This window comes from Sparus aurata, chromosome 8 (assembly GCF_900880675.1).
Source record: "Sparus aurata chromosome 8, fSpaAur1.1, whole genome shotgun sequence".
Lineage (NCBI taxonomy): Eukaryota > Metazoa > Chordata > Actinopteri > Spariformes > Sparidae > Sparus > Sparus aurata.
The window spans coordinates 13640748-13655937 of record NC_044194.1 but is presented as its reverse complement, the minus strand read 5'-3'; the positions used below and the strand labels follow the sequence as shown (position 1 = coordinate 13655937).

Here is a 15190-nt window from a genome sequence, read left to right as displayed (position 1 = left end):
CATTTCTCCACACTGAATTTGTATGGTATTTTCTGTATCAGCTTGCTCCAGATATTCATTTGTTAATGGTGAGTGAAATCTTCAAACCCATGACTTTGTTATTTTTCACGGTTTCAGCCTTTGCTGATGGTGAGAAAAGTTGATCATTCAGGGGGAAAAGTCATAATTACTTTGTCCTCAGTGTATAAATCTAATGTAGTTATGTGTATAATGTGTCAGGTCATTCCGGTAATGCTAGCATAGCTGGCTGTTCACAACAGTGCTAAGCTAACACGTATCTGCTAGCTAGCTCTTCTAAAAACAAATTCAAACCAAGATGGCAGCTAGAAGTTACGCACAACACATCAACAAAATTAAAATGTAATATCAGATACACCTATGTCTTGTTAGCAATTTTTTTCATTCTTTTTACTTTGTAAATTTTTGTTCAAAATATGAGTGTTTTTAATTTCTTATTCTTTCTTTCCTATTAATTTGTTTTGGATATATTTTGGAAATCCTTTTTTTAGAAGGCCATTCTTTAAAAACTTTTGTTCTCTATAAATGTCAGAAAATGTCAAGGAAAATAACTGAAGACTTTATTCATTTGGTAATAATTGGCATATTGCAGTTTACATGTAAAAATGAGATAAAGAAAATGCAGGATTTCTGTTATATTGCATATTTCCTTTTCATCTATGACAGGACATTTCAGTGGCCTATCATTTCCAGTAACCCCATGATCCAGATTTGCGCTTGGGTTTGTATACAGTTTGTGCAACACGAGACCTCAGTCCATAGGTTGTTGAGCCCAGGAGCAACCTGAGGGAAGGTTTTTTCTTGTATAAAAAAGTCCAACTAATAAAAGTGCAGAAATAAGTACAACTGCACTGTGAGACAGTGCTGTGAGCATCATCTTTATTGTGTTGTTCTCATAAAGCATGTTGCCAGTTCTCACGGAAAAGGTGGTTTGACCAAATGACTACATTGAAACTAGAGAGCGTCATCACACCATTTCAGGATGTTTTCTTTGTATCAGGCAGCTGTGACGAGGCCTACGTCAAGACGACGTCAGTTTGTTTGCTGTTTGTCCTGTCACTTTGGTTTGACTCACTCTGACATGTTTACTTAACAATGTTGCCTGAACCCTTTTGGTCCAACGCCAATTTTCTCTTGTCTGAGAACGTAAACTGTGGTCTGACATGTCCTTAAACAGTTGTAGTATGTTTTATTAATCACTTCAGCTGGTGGACCACTTTAGTTTTACAAACACTTGAAATGCTGTGTGACAAAAAAAGTCAGTGTTTGATCTTGGGTGTCTGAAAATACAACATTATTTTTCCACTTAAACGCAATGATGCACTCAAACAGCTACTCACACAGGAGCTCCTCCAATGGCAAACATGTCTTTGGACCTCTCCCACAGGTAGGCAGCAGCATGATGAGGTGAATTTCTGAGTGACAACATTAATTATGTTGATTCAAGGAGGACAGTCGATATGCCATAATATCTTCAACATGTTTTAATGAAAGGCCAGGCTGTTCAAGATGTTTTATTTGACATCAACATAATTCTATTTAACTTCTAACAAATGTTTTTGTACCTCAGAAAAACTAAAACATCACTGAGGTTGTTCAAACAAAGTAGTGTGTCAGAGTAATGTGTAGGCTTTAACATGGAAACGTTACGGGTTGAACAAGAACTGGTAAAATACATGATTACGCTTTAGTATTTCCAGTAGTATTTCTACATTCATTCAGTGCTAGCATACATTCATAAGCAAAAATCCCAAGACTAATGCAATAACATAGCAATCCAATCTTGATCCAATCACCTCAATACATCACATTTAAGTGGACACCACATTGTTAATGTGGAGCTTACTAGTTACAGCATCTTTCTATACACTATCTATCTATCCTGTCTCAGGGATAAAGAGTATTTTTGTTTGTATAGGTTGAACAAATTTTTTTAAACAACAATTATAAATTCAATATCATCCATGAAGTTAGCCTTAGTTCCTTATAGTTGATCATACATAGAAAATCTAAACTCCCAGGCTGTCTGACAAGATAAAGTGACCAGAGGATCAGTACGACAACCGGACAACTTATTTTCTGAGGACATTCTACATAAAATCTGTTTTATCTTTGTTCCTTCCAACGATGTTATTGCTTTCTTTTGCATCTCAAAGAACTAATTTGTGACTCACTCAAACTTAAAAAAAAACCTCACACTAACACATTTTTTTATCATATTTTTTTCTTTTCTTTTCTTTGGAAAAAGCAGATAACAATATAGTCGCGTACACGAACAGAGAACCTCAGACACATGTTTGAGGTTTTCCCTCGGCTCCCTGCAGCAGGCCACCAGGCTGTGTACTTCCCGGGTCCTTGTCCTTTGTCTGTCTGTCCTGTAAAACAACAAAACTACCACACACACACACACACACACACACACACACACAACACCTAGCTCCATATCACTGCCAATTCATCTGGTGCTGTTAAACTCCAGCTAACCTCTGTAATTTGACTGTATTGACAGATTAGTCAATGCAAACCTGTCTGTTTGTTATGTGTCAGAGCAAGGCATTCTCTTTGCAAGGACATATCCTAACACAACCTGTTCAAGCTGTTAAAACAAAAATATTAAATATTTTTGATTTGATTTTTAAAAAAAGTAAAGAATTTATCTCAGTTCATTTTTGAATATGAATGTATTTTAATGGTTCTCTGTCCCAATTAAATCAATCACAGATGTAGATAAATATATTACATTTTAGTATTTCCTTTTTTGGATTCTGCACACAGTGACAACCAGCCCAGCTGGTACATCTTTCTATCAGAATGATTAAAGTGAGATAACAGACATGTAAGACAACAGAGTAGACAGTTAATTTTCTCTTCATGTTTTATCCTTTCTTCAAAACATGTTTTTTTGACAGGATCCAGCATTTTTTTCTTCTGTAGTTATGTTGATTAGGGTTAGTCACTCTGTGCTGTGTGTTTCTGCGCATATCTCCAAAAAGGCCTAACAGTCGCCTTTCTGTACTCACTCATAGATTGGTCAGCCGGATTGTGAACAGTTTTTTTTACTATTTGCCACATACTCATACACAGCACTGTCTCAAATATGTTTACGCTCAAGCATTGAGTCAGACTATTTATCACATGTTTAAGCAGTTCTGTTTGAACTGCTCCTCAAACCCCACACTGCTTCCCGTAGTCTCCGCTACTCTAATGCCAACCTCTTGTCTCCACAGGACTAACAAACAGTGCTTCTCTGGAACTCTCTCCTTAAACACATCCCCACTCCATTTATTTGTTGAGAAAAAAATCCCATTGCATTCGACCACAACAGCTCACCAGTGACACCCTGCAGTTCCTGGCTCAGACATGCCGAGTCATTCTCAAGCCCTTCCTCCTTACTTGGAGTGCTTTTTTTTTTATTAGATAAAAGGTACACAGTTCTAGTAGGTTTAGTATCCTTTAAACTTGTAGTGTCAATGTTGTAGAGTTGTTGAGCATTTAGATTGTGTGAAGCGAACTTTTTTATTTTCTCTTGTGTCGAGTTACAACTTCTAAGATCCTTACATGTTGTCCCATATGAGCTTATGAAGCGTCATGTCACAAAGGGTTTTTTTCAACCAAGAGTTAAAACTAGACCAGTAATTAACACAGCCCAAACAAGGAAGCGCTTGTATGAGTATGTGTTTGCTCTCAGTTTTATTAACAGTGATACCTGATATGAGGGAGAAGATGATAGAGAGATGATGACGATGATAGACACTCAGTAAACATGTGATAAGCCCTTGGCAAATGGTTAGTTAAATAAATGGTCGAGTGATTTGATGACACATTTGAACACATTTACCGATCTTCATGGACATGGAGACACATCCTACAACTTAAAAATGCTCTGTTTCAGTGGGAAAAGCACACAATTCTTGCATGCACACGTCACAGTTAAAGCATACTGTGCATTGATTGATTAACTGAGTTTAAAGTTTGAAATATTTCCTTCACTTATAAGATATATGTTAATGTTAACTAAGGAGTAGCCTAAATAGAGCTTTGGATACAGAGAGTTGTTGATATAATATTTAATGAGTGCTGTAATAAGAAACCTCTTCACGGGTGTGATGTTCATCGAGCCAGAAACCACAGTGGTTGACACCCCAAATGTATCTTTGACCCCTCCTAAACAGCAAACATCCAATGAAGTATTTTTGTGTGACATTTATAGTTGGACATCAAACGGCTCATCCATCTCTGTCAGGACTGCTCGTTGCTCTTGAGACAAGCCAAGATGCCACCTGAACGTGCGATACCATGGCTGACCCTCTGGTTCGGACTGTCTGCGGGACTTACTGGTGAGTCCACTCAATTGGAAATAAAGAGAGCTGCGTATATTAAACTGAATCTTATTGTTCTGCACTATCATAAGTGAACTTAACCTGTGAAGACATATTCAGTGAAATAAAGGGTTTTTTTATGTGCATATTGGATAACCTGATATTCTGGGTTAATTTATGGATTGTACAGGATAGGTAAAAATAAGCCTCGGTTTCAGCCTATTCCTTTTTCAGTTACAGAGTTTGTTTAAAATTTTGTTGTGAGAAAATGTTTAGTGGAAACATGTATGGTAATATTTTGTCAGTTGATTGCACATAATTTAAGTATTTTATATTGTAACCAAAATAAAACTATTTATTCATTCATTCATTGAAATTACTAACTTAAAACATGAATGTCTTTCTTTTTTCAGTCATGGTTCAGAAGGTGGCAAAAATGCCAATAATCACAGGTGATTGTTTTTTTCCAAATATAAAAGATAGCCAAAAACAAAATACATGATTTGCGCTTCAGTGTAATAAAGGTGTATTTGTTTTTTTCTCTCCGCAAACTAGAGGTGAAAAGCTCTGAGAAAGACCAGTTCTGCAGCACATGGGGGAACTATCATTTCAAGACTTTTGACGGCGATTTCTTCCAGCTTCCCTTCACTTGCAACTACGTCCTTGCGTCCCAGTGTAAGAGTGACTATGAGCTTTTCAATATTCAGCTACAAAGACAGGTGATAAATAAGACCACTACCATCAAGAAGGTCACTATGAAGCTGGATGGGGTCGTCGTGGAGCTGGCCGACACTTCCGTCAAAGTTGATGATAAATCGTGAGAAATCTTTTCATTACCTGCTGGTTAGAATGATGTTAAATTCAAGATTCAGTTGAACATTAGTCCACACAGTTTTGTACAATGTAATGTTTTAATATCTAATTGGGTTGATTTTCTTATTTGTATTTATTCATTTATTTTTCTTGTCTCTAGTGTTACCGTGCCATTCAACCACCATGGCATCTCAATCGGAAGAACCGTGTCCTATGTCCAGATTGAGGCAAAGCTGGGTCTGATCGTCATGTGGGATGAAAAAGACTCCCTTTGGGTATGTGTATTCATTGTCTCATCATACTGTGTATAAATGATATCTCATGTTTTTTTTTGATAACTTAAAGATAAGCACATTCACTGAGCTCTGAAATTTATACACTTTATTTATATGAGAATTGACTTAGGTGAATTTATGATGAGTTGAGATTAATTAAAGAGAAGCAACTGTGAGGGCTATATAATACATTACTTCACTGTCTGTTTTGCTTTTTGACTCGCCAAGAAGTTGTTTGGAAAATTGTGTCACTGGGACAAAACCTAGTTCAGCGTCTTGATCAATACATTTCTTGACACACTGTGTATGTGAGAAAATCTATACAGACCACAATACTACCAGAGATAGACACATACTGCACTGACTCACACCAATATTAATCAAAGGCAACAGAAAAAGTGAGAGCCTTAGAGCACTTAATGTTTTAGATTTAAGGTTGTCAGTTCCTCCTTTGAGACAGTAGTTTTCAACTGATAAATTATCTAATTATATATTAGATTATATAATGATATGATAGATTATATGATAAATTATGATGTGGATGTTCAGACTTTCTATTCTCTTCTTATGTGTTAAAACAAAGGTATCAGTGAGCTACTAGGCATAAATTGTGCCAAGATTTCTTCTTTTCTGCCCTTTTTTCAAATCTAATTTCCACTTGGTTCTAAGGTTGAGCTGGATGCAAAATTCAAGAATCAGACTTGTGGCCTTTGTGGTGACTTCAACGGAGTAAAGATTTACGACGAGTTCATCGAAAAAGGTAATAACTAAATAATAAAGCCTAAAACAAACTGCGCACAGGCAGTCTTCACATTTTTGGTGAAACCTATATTTGCTTCTAGGAACAGGGGATACTTTAACTCCTGAAGATTATGGGGATGCCTGGAAAGTCAATGGTCCAACGGAAAAATGTGAAGAAATCTCATCTATTGACACAAAGAGCTGTGCAAATCAGGTATGTAAAAATGAATTTGCTTCAAAGGATTGTGTGTAAATAATTTACTGATACAATTTAAACACATTTGCTTTGACCCTCAGACAGACCACTGTAAGAACCTGCTCTCAAGACCTGAATTCCGCAGCTGTAAAGGCCTGATAAAGACTGACTCCTTCCTCAAAGCTTGTGAGAAAGACCAGTGCAACTGTGACAGCAAGAGCACTTCATGCTTGTGTTCAACCATATCAGAGTACTCCCGTCAGTGTGCTCATGCAGGCGGGAAACCACTGGAATGGAGGAGCAAACACCTGTGCGGTAAGAACAGCATTTTCATGTTGGAGCTTTGTGAATTTATATCTGAAACTCTGTTTTTATAAATCGTTCATTTTTTGTGTGCTGAATAGCAAGAACATGCCCTTTCAACAAGGTGTATAGGGAATGTGGTAGTCCCTGTACTGACACCTGCAGCAACCCCGAGAGAAGCCAAGTGTGTGATGATCACTGCATAGATGGATGCTTCTGTCCACCTGGTAAGTGTCCACATTTGAAAATCAGGACATATGATATTTGTCTATATGTATAAATAAATGTAATTTAAGTATAATTTGTTCATATAAATATTTAACTTATGCTGTCAGTTACTTAATATGTGCTGCTGTGTTACTGTCAAGTCAGAAGGGGAAATTGTAGTTTTTAGCACCAGGCTAGCACCTGTGTTTTTGTCTTCAGTTGCCTGTAAGGTCGTTACATTGATTAAATTTTTCCTTGTTCTCTCAACACTTATCTTTACACATTTGTGCTGCTACATAAGACTAAAGCTTCAAGCTTTGGCTGCTATCAGTTAGGTGCTAGCATGCAACCCTCTAGCTTAATGTACTAAAAATTGTCAGTAAAAGTTTTATAGGCCATGGATGAATAAATCTATTGAGGAGCTCAGATACTATGTTTGTTTGTTTGTTTGTTATTTGTTTGTTTCATTTGTATGGAGACATGTTAATTTACTGCCAATAATTTTATCTTTGACATTCCTTAAACATAAAACAAATAATTATATTTATGCACACAAATTATTAATTGAGAGTGCAAATAAATACATTCTCCCCGATTACACCCGCTTGGCTCGGCACACACAAAAAAAAATATATTTTGCAATACCCATGTACATGGAAGGCTTTTACAGTGTTTTCACTGTAGAGCTGTTCCGCTTCGACTAATCATGTCGCTGTGTTTCTTCCAAGGGACCGTCTTTGATGACATTACAAAACTTGGGTGTGTTGCTGTTGAGAAGTGCTCCTGCATGCACAATGGCAAGCCATACTCCCCAGGGAAAACAATCTCGAGGCAATGTAAACAATGGTAATCACTTTACTTTCAGTATAATGTTTACATTTACAACATGTCCGTCATGGTGGTCCGTCTATGTAAAGTGATTGAACTCTGTTGACAGCACCTGCACCAAGGGTCAGTGGAGCTGTAAGGATAAGAACTGTCCTGGTATCTGCTCTGTCCTGGGTGGCTCCCATATCTCCACATATGACGAGAAAACATACACTTTCACTGGAGACTGCACATATGTTCTCTCAAAAGTGAGGCATTCAAACTTTAATTCATCCTTTAATTTACAAAAAAATGACATAACCTGTAAAAAAATGATAAATAAATAAAAAAGAAAACTCTTTGTAACCAAGGGCGTTTTTTTTTCTTTTTGATTTTAGGAAACTAGTGGGCTTTTCCGTGTCCTTGGTGACCTGAAAAAATGTGAAAAATCAGATAAGGCCACCTGCCTGACTGCAGTCACTCTGCAAATTCGCAACAGCACGGTAAAATGAGAGTACACTATGGATTTCTCCTAACACAGTGAAAACATACTCATAGGATTTTCTCTGTTTCATAGCTGAAGGAGAGGTTGAGATGTACTCTGTAGTTTTTTAACATATTGTCTTCTTTCCCTGCAGCAAACGATAAAAGTTACAGCAAACGGACAAGTTGATTACCAAAAAAGTAGTGCCAAACTGCCTTATTTCGTGGGTGAGTGGATGGTTATTTTTGTGATTCATTTTTCTATTAAATAACAGACAAAATCAAGTTTTCTCAAATTGAAACTGTCTGTTCTAATTCATGTGAAAATGTTTTTTTGCCTGCAGATGACATAAAAGTCTTCAAACCATCAACATTCTTCATTGTAATCCACACCGCCCTTGGGCTTCAACTTGAGATTCAGCTCACACCCATCATGCAGGTCTACATCAAAGCCAGTGTTTCCAATAAGCGAAAACTTGCAGGTTTGTTTCACTTCTTGAGAACTTTTGATTATAGTGTAGCACACAATATGAGGAGTATTGGGGTGAGCATTAAGACAAAATCCTTATCCTCATTCAGGTCTCTGTGGAGATTTTAATGATGTGGAAGTTGATGACTTCAGAACCCGCTCTGGATTGGTTGAGGGAACAGCTGGTCCCTTTGTTAATGCATGGAAAACAGAATCGACCTGCCAGGATACGAAAAACAAATTGAAGGACCCCTGCAGTTTTAGCACAGCCAAGGGTAGGTAACAGACCTTATACTCCAAATTGTTTATATCATTCTTCACAACACTGTACAAGTTAATAAGTCTTTGTTTTCTTTGTAGAGAAATATGCCAAACACTGGTGCGCCTTGCTATCGGACCGAAAAGGGATTTTTTCCAAGTGCCATTCTGAAATAAACCCAGAGGACTATGAAGCTGTAAGCAATGATTGCATTCTATATGTTGTCTGACATATGGCCAATTTTACTTTCTTTCACACACATTTCAACTATTCATTTTTGCCGTTTCTCTCCTTAGGCTTGTACATACGATGCCTGTGCCTGTGAAAACAGTGAAGAATGCATGTGTGCTAGCTTATCTGCCTATGTCCATGCATGTGCTGCTGAAGGTGTTTTACTGAATGGGTGGAGGAACAGCGCCTGCAGTAAGTCAAACCTAAACTACCAAAGCTGAAACAATGAAGTCTATATCTATCATATTCAAACACTGAGTGAATCTTTTCCCTTTCAAAAGGGAAGTACATGACTGCCTGCCCGTCGACTTTGGTTTATGGCTACCAAATGACAAGCTGTGGACGCACCTGCCGTTCTCTCAGTCAGTCAGACTTGACATGTGGGGTTAGCTTTACCCCCCTTGATGGCTGCGGCTGTGCTGAAGGAACTTACCTAAATGAGAAGGGAGAGTGTGTGCCAGCCAATAAATGCCCCTGTGGTGAGGGAGAGACGTTGGTACATCCAAAGCAAAAGAAAACTGTCAATGGACAAACTTGGTGAGAATTTTGATTTTTCAGAGCAAATAAGGCAGAACAGTCATTTTTTTTTTAGTTTCATTAGTCAGCTGATGGTCGAGAGGTCACAGGAAAGAAGCGGGAGAGTGGAGACAGAGATGGGAAATGACACATAGCAAAGGTCTCCGTCAGGAGGCAAATTGGGAACTTTATTTTTAGCTAAACAAAAGCGACACAAGATTAGTGGGTGCTAAGTTGTGCGTCAAAGTCCCAGGAGCCAGTTGTGGGTCAACTTTGTGTACTACAGATCAAGCTCACTGCAGAGTGAGTACCGGTGTTAAGGCATGCAGTGCTCCAAAAAACCAGCTAGCCTGGCATTGCTTGCATTGCTTTTTATCTTCAACTTACTTTTTTAACAGAGGTTTGACTAGTAATACGGGAAATTCGGTTTGACTTTAAGTGAAGATTAACCAACAAAAGCAAAACCAACCTGAGTTATGTTATATGTAGGAGGGTACTGCCCCCCCTATGAAGGTAGATTTGTGTCTTTATAATTCAATCAAAAAAAGGGTTGCTTCAATCAAAATATATATTTTCAATAAAAAAACCTTCACTTCAATCAAAAAAAACCTTTTCAATCAAAGAAAAAAAGTATTTGAATGCAAAAATATAGTTGAGACTAAAAAAAATGCATTTGAACACTGTTTTTCTTTGATTGAAAATGTTTTCTTTGATAGAAGTGAAGGTTTTTTTGTTTGAAGCAACTTTTTTGATTCAAGTAATGTTGTTTTGTGTTTGGGCCATATTATGGGTAGGACATTTGTGTCTTCATAATTCAATCAAAAAAGAAGTTGCTTCAAACTAAAAAAAATATTTTCAATAAAAAAATCACTTCAATCAAAAAAAAACCTTTTTCAATCATAGAAAAAAGGTTTTTGAACAGGTCATGCAGAGCCTGAGTCTATCTTCTCACACAGCCCACATGACTGACGTCCCGTTTTGGCCGCCTGGGACGTCAGTGGATATAATACATTCACGGGGACGTCCCGTATTTTCATCATAATGATTTTGTCCCGTACGGGATGGCATATGTATGTCCCGCTCTCAAAATAAAAGCATCTGCCTCTGTGTCTGTGAGCGTTTGACTGCCTGTATGTGTGATGGTGGGGACACCACTACCTGTGAGCGAGAGAGAGAGCGGGATAGTCAAATAGCTGTAATCCTGTGGGCTGTGTGAGAAGATAGACTCAGGCTCTGCATGACCTGTTGCTGCTAAACAGGCAGCGCTGCGGGCAACAGTTGGCCTGTGGACTGTTGTTTGACCACTAATGACGTTACTTATTATAACATAACATAGCACTAGCACATAGCAAGCCTCTGTACTTAAGTGAAATAAACAATTCATTCAGTGTGCAGGGCCATCGGCTAACGTTATGAGCTAGCCGTTAGCGCACCCTGCTAGCCTGTCTGACAATATGACAGCATTAGATATCTAACACCATCACACAAATTAGTCAACGTGAACTAAGTTAGCAAGCTTTATGTTTAATCCAAATATCAAACAGAGTAGGCTAATAACATGACACCAGTCATTTTAATACTGTTTTATCTACTTACCAACAACTCCACCACTGCTCCCTGGCTTGCTGGCGACCATGACGTCAGAAAGACGTTGTTGGTGTAGACACTTGTCACTCAAACATGTCTGACCTATGGGGAAGCACCGGCCCACTGCGGGATGTTTGTGTCAAAATAATTCAATCCAAAAAAAAAATGACTTCAAAACTTTTTTTACTTCATTCAAAAAAAAAAATAAAAAATCACTTCAAATTGAAAAAAATATTTTCTATAAAAAACAACAACACTTCAAATAATTTATTATTTGGGGGGGCGGGGGTTCAATTTTATTTTTGCATTTGAGGTTTTTTTTGATTGAAAATATTTTTTTTGATTGAAGCAACTTTTTGGGGATTGAATGATTAAGACACAAATGTCCTACCCATAATATGGCCCAAACACAAAAAAGATTACTTCAATCAAAGAAAACATTTTCAATCCAAAAAAAGGGTTCAAATGCAATTTTTTGAGTCTCAAATTTTTTTTTGCATTCAACAACTTTTTTTTATGATTGAAAAAGTTTTTTTTTTTTTTATTTAAGTGATTTTATTTAATTAAAAATAATTGTTTTTGTTTGAAGCAACTTTTTTTTTGATTGAATTATGAAGACACAAATGTCCTACCCATAATATGGCCCAAACACAAAACAACATTACTTCAAAAATGTAACTTGTTCTTCTCAGTAAAGACAATGCGTCATTAACTTTAATAATAATCTATTCTTCTGATTAGGTCTATTGACATTATGCTGTAGAAACTAAACTGCCAAACTGCTTTGTGTGCCTTACTTAGTTGCGGCTCCTAGATGCAATGGTTTTAATGTAGATTTTTTTTAAGCCATATTTTCTTGGGTTTAAGGCTCAGTCTACACCTTTATGTTATTTCATATTTATATAATATATTTTATGTGTTAAAAACACAAACACAGTGACATCAGATAGACTTTGACAGACCAGTGATGGTTCAAGTATACACTGCTTTTTCTCAGTTTGCGCTAAAATAGTCCCCAGCTTCCTGCAACCTCCTCCGTTCAGAGAATGGACTGATGGACACAAGATTTTATTGGCATCAATTTGGCCTGTGTTTAGGGACAAAGACTTAACTACCACTGAGAATTGTAAATCCTAAAAAAATAAGAGCCGTTTGGAACCACTGTCTTATATTGTTTTGCTTGAGAAATAAACTGAGCTAAAACTACCAAAAATTAAAGGTACACTATGTAAGAAATCTAAAGCAACTGGCCGTAAAATCATCCTAATATGTCACAGAGACTCAGGAATAATGTCCATATAACATACGGAACTCACCAACAACAACAATGCAGCCAAAATATATCTTTTGCAGACTGCAAATCATGTTGATGTTTTGAAATCATGTTTTGGCACGTGGCGCCTCCCACCGCCGTCTACAAATCATTGCGGTCAGTAGAGTCTCAGCTGCCGAGCAACCACAGGTTGCCAGTTACGACTGAGCTACAATGGCGGAGGCAACAAAATCTAAAAGACCTCATTAAGAATCACAAAAACGCCAAGATAAAATTCGAGGCAAAGCGAGGGTCTGTATAGGAGATGTATTTGAATGGTGAAGACAGTTGAAAGCTAAGAGGATTTTGAAAATGGATGCAGAATTGGCTACCCTTCTCCTAGACGGGTAAGTTAAGCTTGGCTAACTAAGTTAGCATCATAGCTTGACGGGGATGGACATTTCGAATACTTTGAATTGTCGAGTACTAACGTTATTCATTTCGATCATAGAAACAAACGTTAGCAGCACAGCTAACGCTAGCAGCATTAGCACTGTCCTGGTACAGGCATCCAGTCTCCAGCATGCTGCTGTCCACTCGATATCCACTCGATGTCCAGCCGCTGTCCACTCGATGTCCACTCGATGTCCAGCCGCTGTCGGTGCGTTTGCCAGCAGCGGCTGGACAATACGAAATCTTTCATTTGATACTTATTCAAGTCCTCTTTAAGTCTTTGCATGTATATCGCCATAAACTATATAACGTTATAAAAGGGGAGGCAAAAATGAAGGACAGTTCTGTCAAATATCATGAATAACATTATTCCATCTTATATGTCCATCCCCTGTCAACAGCTAACGTTACCATAAATAATAATACATCTTGATCTTTACTGAGAGAACAGAATTGTGTGTACTCTGGCAACCTCGAGTCTGGAGGGGAGGGGGTGGAGGGGGAGGCGGATACGACTCGCTGCAGTATCTTGAATTTGAGTGTAGTAACCGTTTTTGGCCACATTCTTACGTATGGCGCCTTTAACAATAAAATGTATTTCTCTTCTTTGGCCTCCTTGCCTGTTTTTTCTGTGCATTTCAGCATCTGTCACAATGGAAAGCTAGAATGTAAAGGACCAACCAAAAATGACTGTAAGTACAAATCGCTCAGCTTATCCCCTATACACCAAAGCACTGTATGTGCAACATCAGGTGTACAGTGGTGTCTTTTGTAACATGCTTTCATTGTCATCAGCATGCAAGGGTCCAATGATTTACTTCAACTGTTCAAGTGCAAAGCCGGGCGTCAAGGGATCAGAGTGCCAAAAAAGCTGCCATACAGAGGACACAGAATGTGTAAGATTGAAACGCTGGTTCATGATTGTTGTTAAATCTTCTACACGTGTATACTAAAGCAGCAGGATGATGTGTTAAATACATTGCTTTATGCTGTACAGGAGAGTAAACAGTGTATCTCAGGCTGTGTGTGTCCTGCTGGCCTACTGTCAGATGGCAATGGAGGCTGCACTGCGAAGGAGCACTGTCCTTGCAAATATGATGGAAAGTCCTATAAGCCTGGACAGACAGTAACAATGGACTGCAACACCTGGTGAGCCCTCTAATCCTTTACACACTAATTTGTTTTTTAAATCTGAGATGTAACGTGACATTTCTTCATCGATATATTTCATAGCACTTGCATAAGTCAAAAATGGAATTGTACAGCTCATAAGTGTGATGGAACCTGCACCATATATGGAGAAGGGAATTACATAACTTTTGATGAAAAGAGATTCTCCTTTAATGGGGACTGCGGCTACATCTTCACGCAGGTATAGAGCAACTTCGTTTTGTCTTTTGCAATTTGTGGAAAGCTAGTCTTGGGATACTGACATCAATATCTTGCAGGATTATTGTGGGGGCAAAATGACTGGCAGCTTCAGGGTTTTGACTGAGAGCATCCCTTGTGGATCAACTGACACCATCTGCTCCACTATTATCAAGCTCTACCTAGGGGTAAATTACTCTATTATATGCATTTAAAAGCTTTTTTTTTTTTTTTAATGCTGTCTTTGCAGGACTACAAATAAGTATGTTTTGTTTCTTTCAGAACAAAGAAATTGTTCTTTCAGAGGAAAATATCAAAGTTATCAAACAAAGCAAAGGGGTGGACATACCCTATCAGGTCCACTCTTTTGGTATATATCTTGTCATTGAGGCAAAGAATGGTCTTATTCTCATTTGGAATAAGAAGACAACACTCATTATCAAACTCAGCTCGGCATTCAAGGTGAGCAGAGACACAGGTATTCAGGTAATTGTTGAAGTGGTTGCCAGTTTACAAATTAACTATTCCATTTTATCCCAGGGAAAAGTCTGTGGTTTGTGTGGGAACTTCAATGGGAATGTCAAGGATGATTTCACCACCAGAAACAAAGTAGTTGTGGCTAAAGGCCTCGATTTTGGAAACAGCTGGAAAACGTCAACTACATGCCCTGATGCAAAAGCAATAAAAAATCCCTGCAGTCTGTACTCAAACAGGAAGGCGTGGGCCTCAAAACACTGCAGCATTATCAACAGTGAAGTATTTGCTGCTTGCCATTCAAAGGTAAGGAAACAGTTGAGCAATAACACATGGCATGAAAACACAAACAACATTATTGTAGTCAGATAACTAACCACATGATTACTTTTTGTATAATACTGAATATAATTTAGCCC

General features: G+C 37.9%; 1 protein-coding gene across 1 annotated transcript in view; it reads left to right on the top strand.

Moving 5' to 3' along the window:
- Nucleotides 1–4317: 4317 nt before the first annotated feature.
- Nucleotides 4318–15190, top strand: part of LOC115586568 (mucin-2-like) — a 33741-nt gene continuing 22868 nt past the window's right edge. The window contains exons 1-24 of the mRNA XM_030425714.1: nucleotides 4318–4355; nucleotides 4751–4789; nucleotides 4893–5154; nucleotides 5311–5425; nucleotides 6095–6185; nucleotides 6268–6380; nucleotides 6464–6677; nucleotides 6767–6892; nucleotides 7601–7718; nucleotides 7810–7948; nucleotides 8078–8182; nucleotides 8318–8390; nucleotides 8507–8644; nucleotides 8742–8906; nucleotides 8992–9086; nucleotides 9187–9313; nucleotides 9403–9658; nucleotides 13572–13621; nucleotides 13725–13825; nucleotides 13927–14078; nucleotides 14163–14301; nucleotides 14378–14485; nucleotides 14580–14759; nucleotides 14838–15077. Of these exons, the coding sequence (XP_030281574.1) occupies nucleotides 4753–4789; nucleotides 4893–5154; nucleotides 5311–5425; nucleotides 6095–6185; nucleotides 6268–6380; nucleotides 6464–6677; nucleotides 6767–6892; nucleotides 7601–7718; nucleotides 7810–7948; nucleotides 8078–8182; nucleotides 8318–8390; nucleotides 8507–8644; nucleotides 8742–8906; nucleotides 8992–9086; nucleotides 9187–9313; nucleotides 9403–9658; nucleotides 13572–13621; nucleotides 13725–13825; nucleotides 13927–14078; nucleotides 14163–14301; nucleotides 14378–14485; nucleotides 14580–14759; nucleotides 14838–15077 (3144 nt within the window). The 5' untranslated portion in view covers nucleotides 4318–4355; nucleotides 4751–4752. The remainder of the gene's footprint in view (nucleotides 4356–4750; nucleotides 4790–4892; nucleotides 5155–5310; nucleotides 5426–6094; nucleotides 6186–6267; nucleotides 6381–6463; nucleotides 6678–6766; nucleotides 6893–7600; nucleotides 7719–7809; nucleotides 7949–8077; nucleotides 8183–8317; nucleotides 8391–8506; nucleotides 8645–8741; nucleotides 8907–8991; nucleotides 9087–9186; nucleotides 9314–9402; nucleotides 9659–13571; nucleotides 13622–13724; nucleotides 13826–13926; nucleotides 14079–14162; nucleotides 14302–14377; nucleotides 14486–14579; nucleotides 14760–14837; nucleotides 15078–15190) is intronic.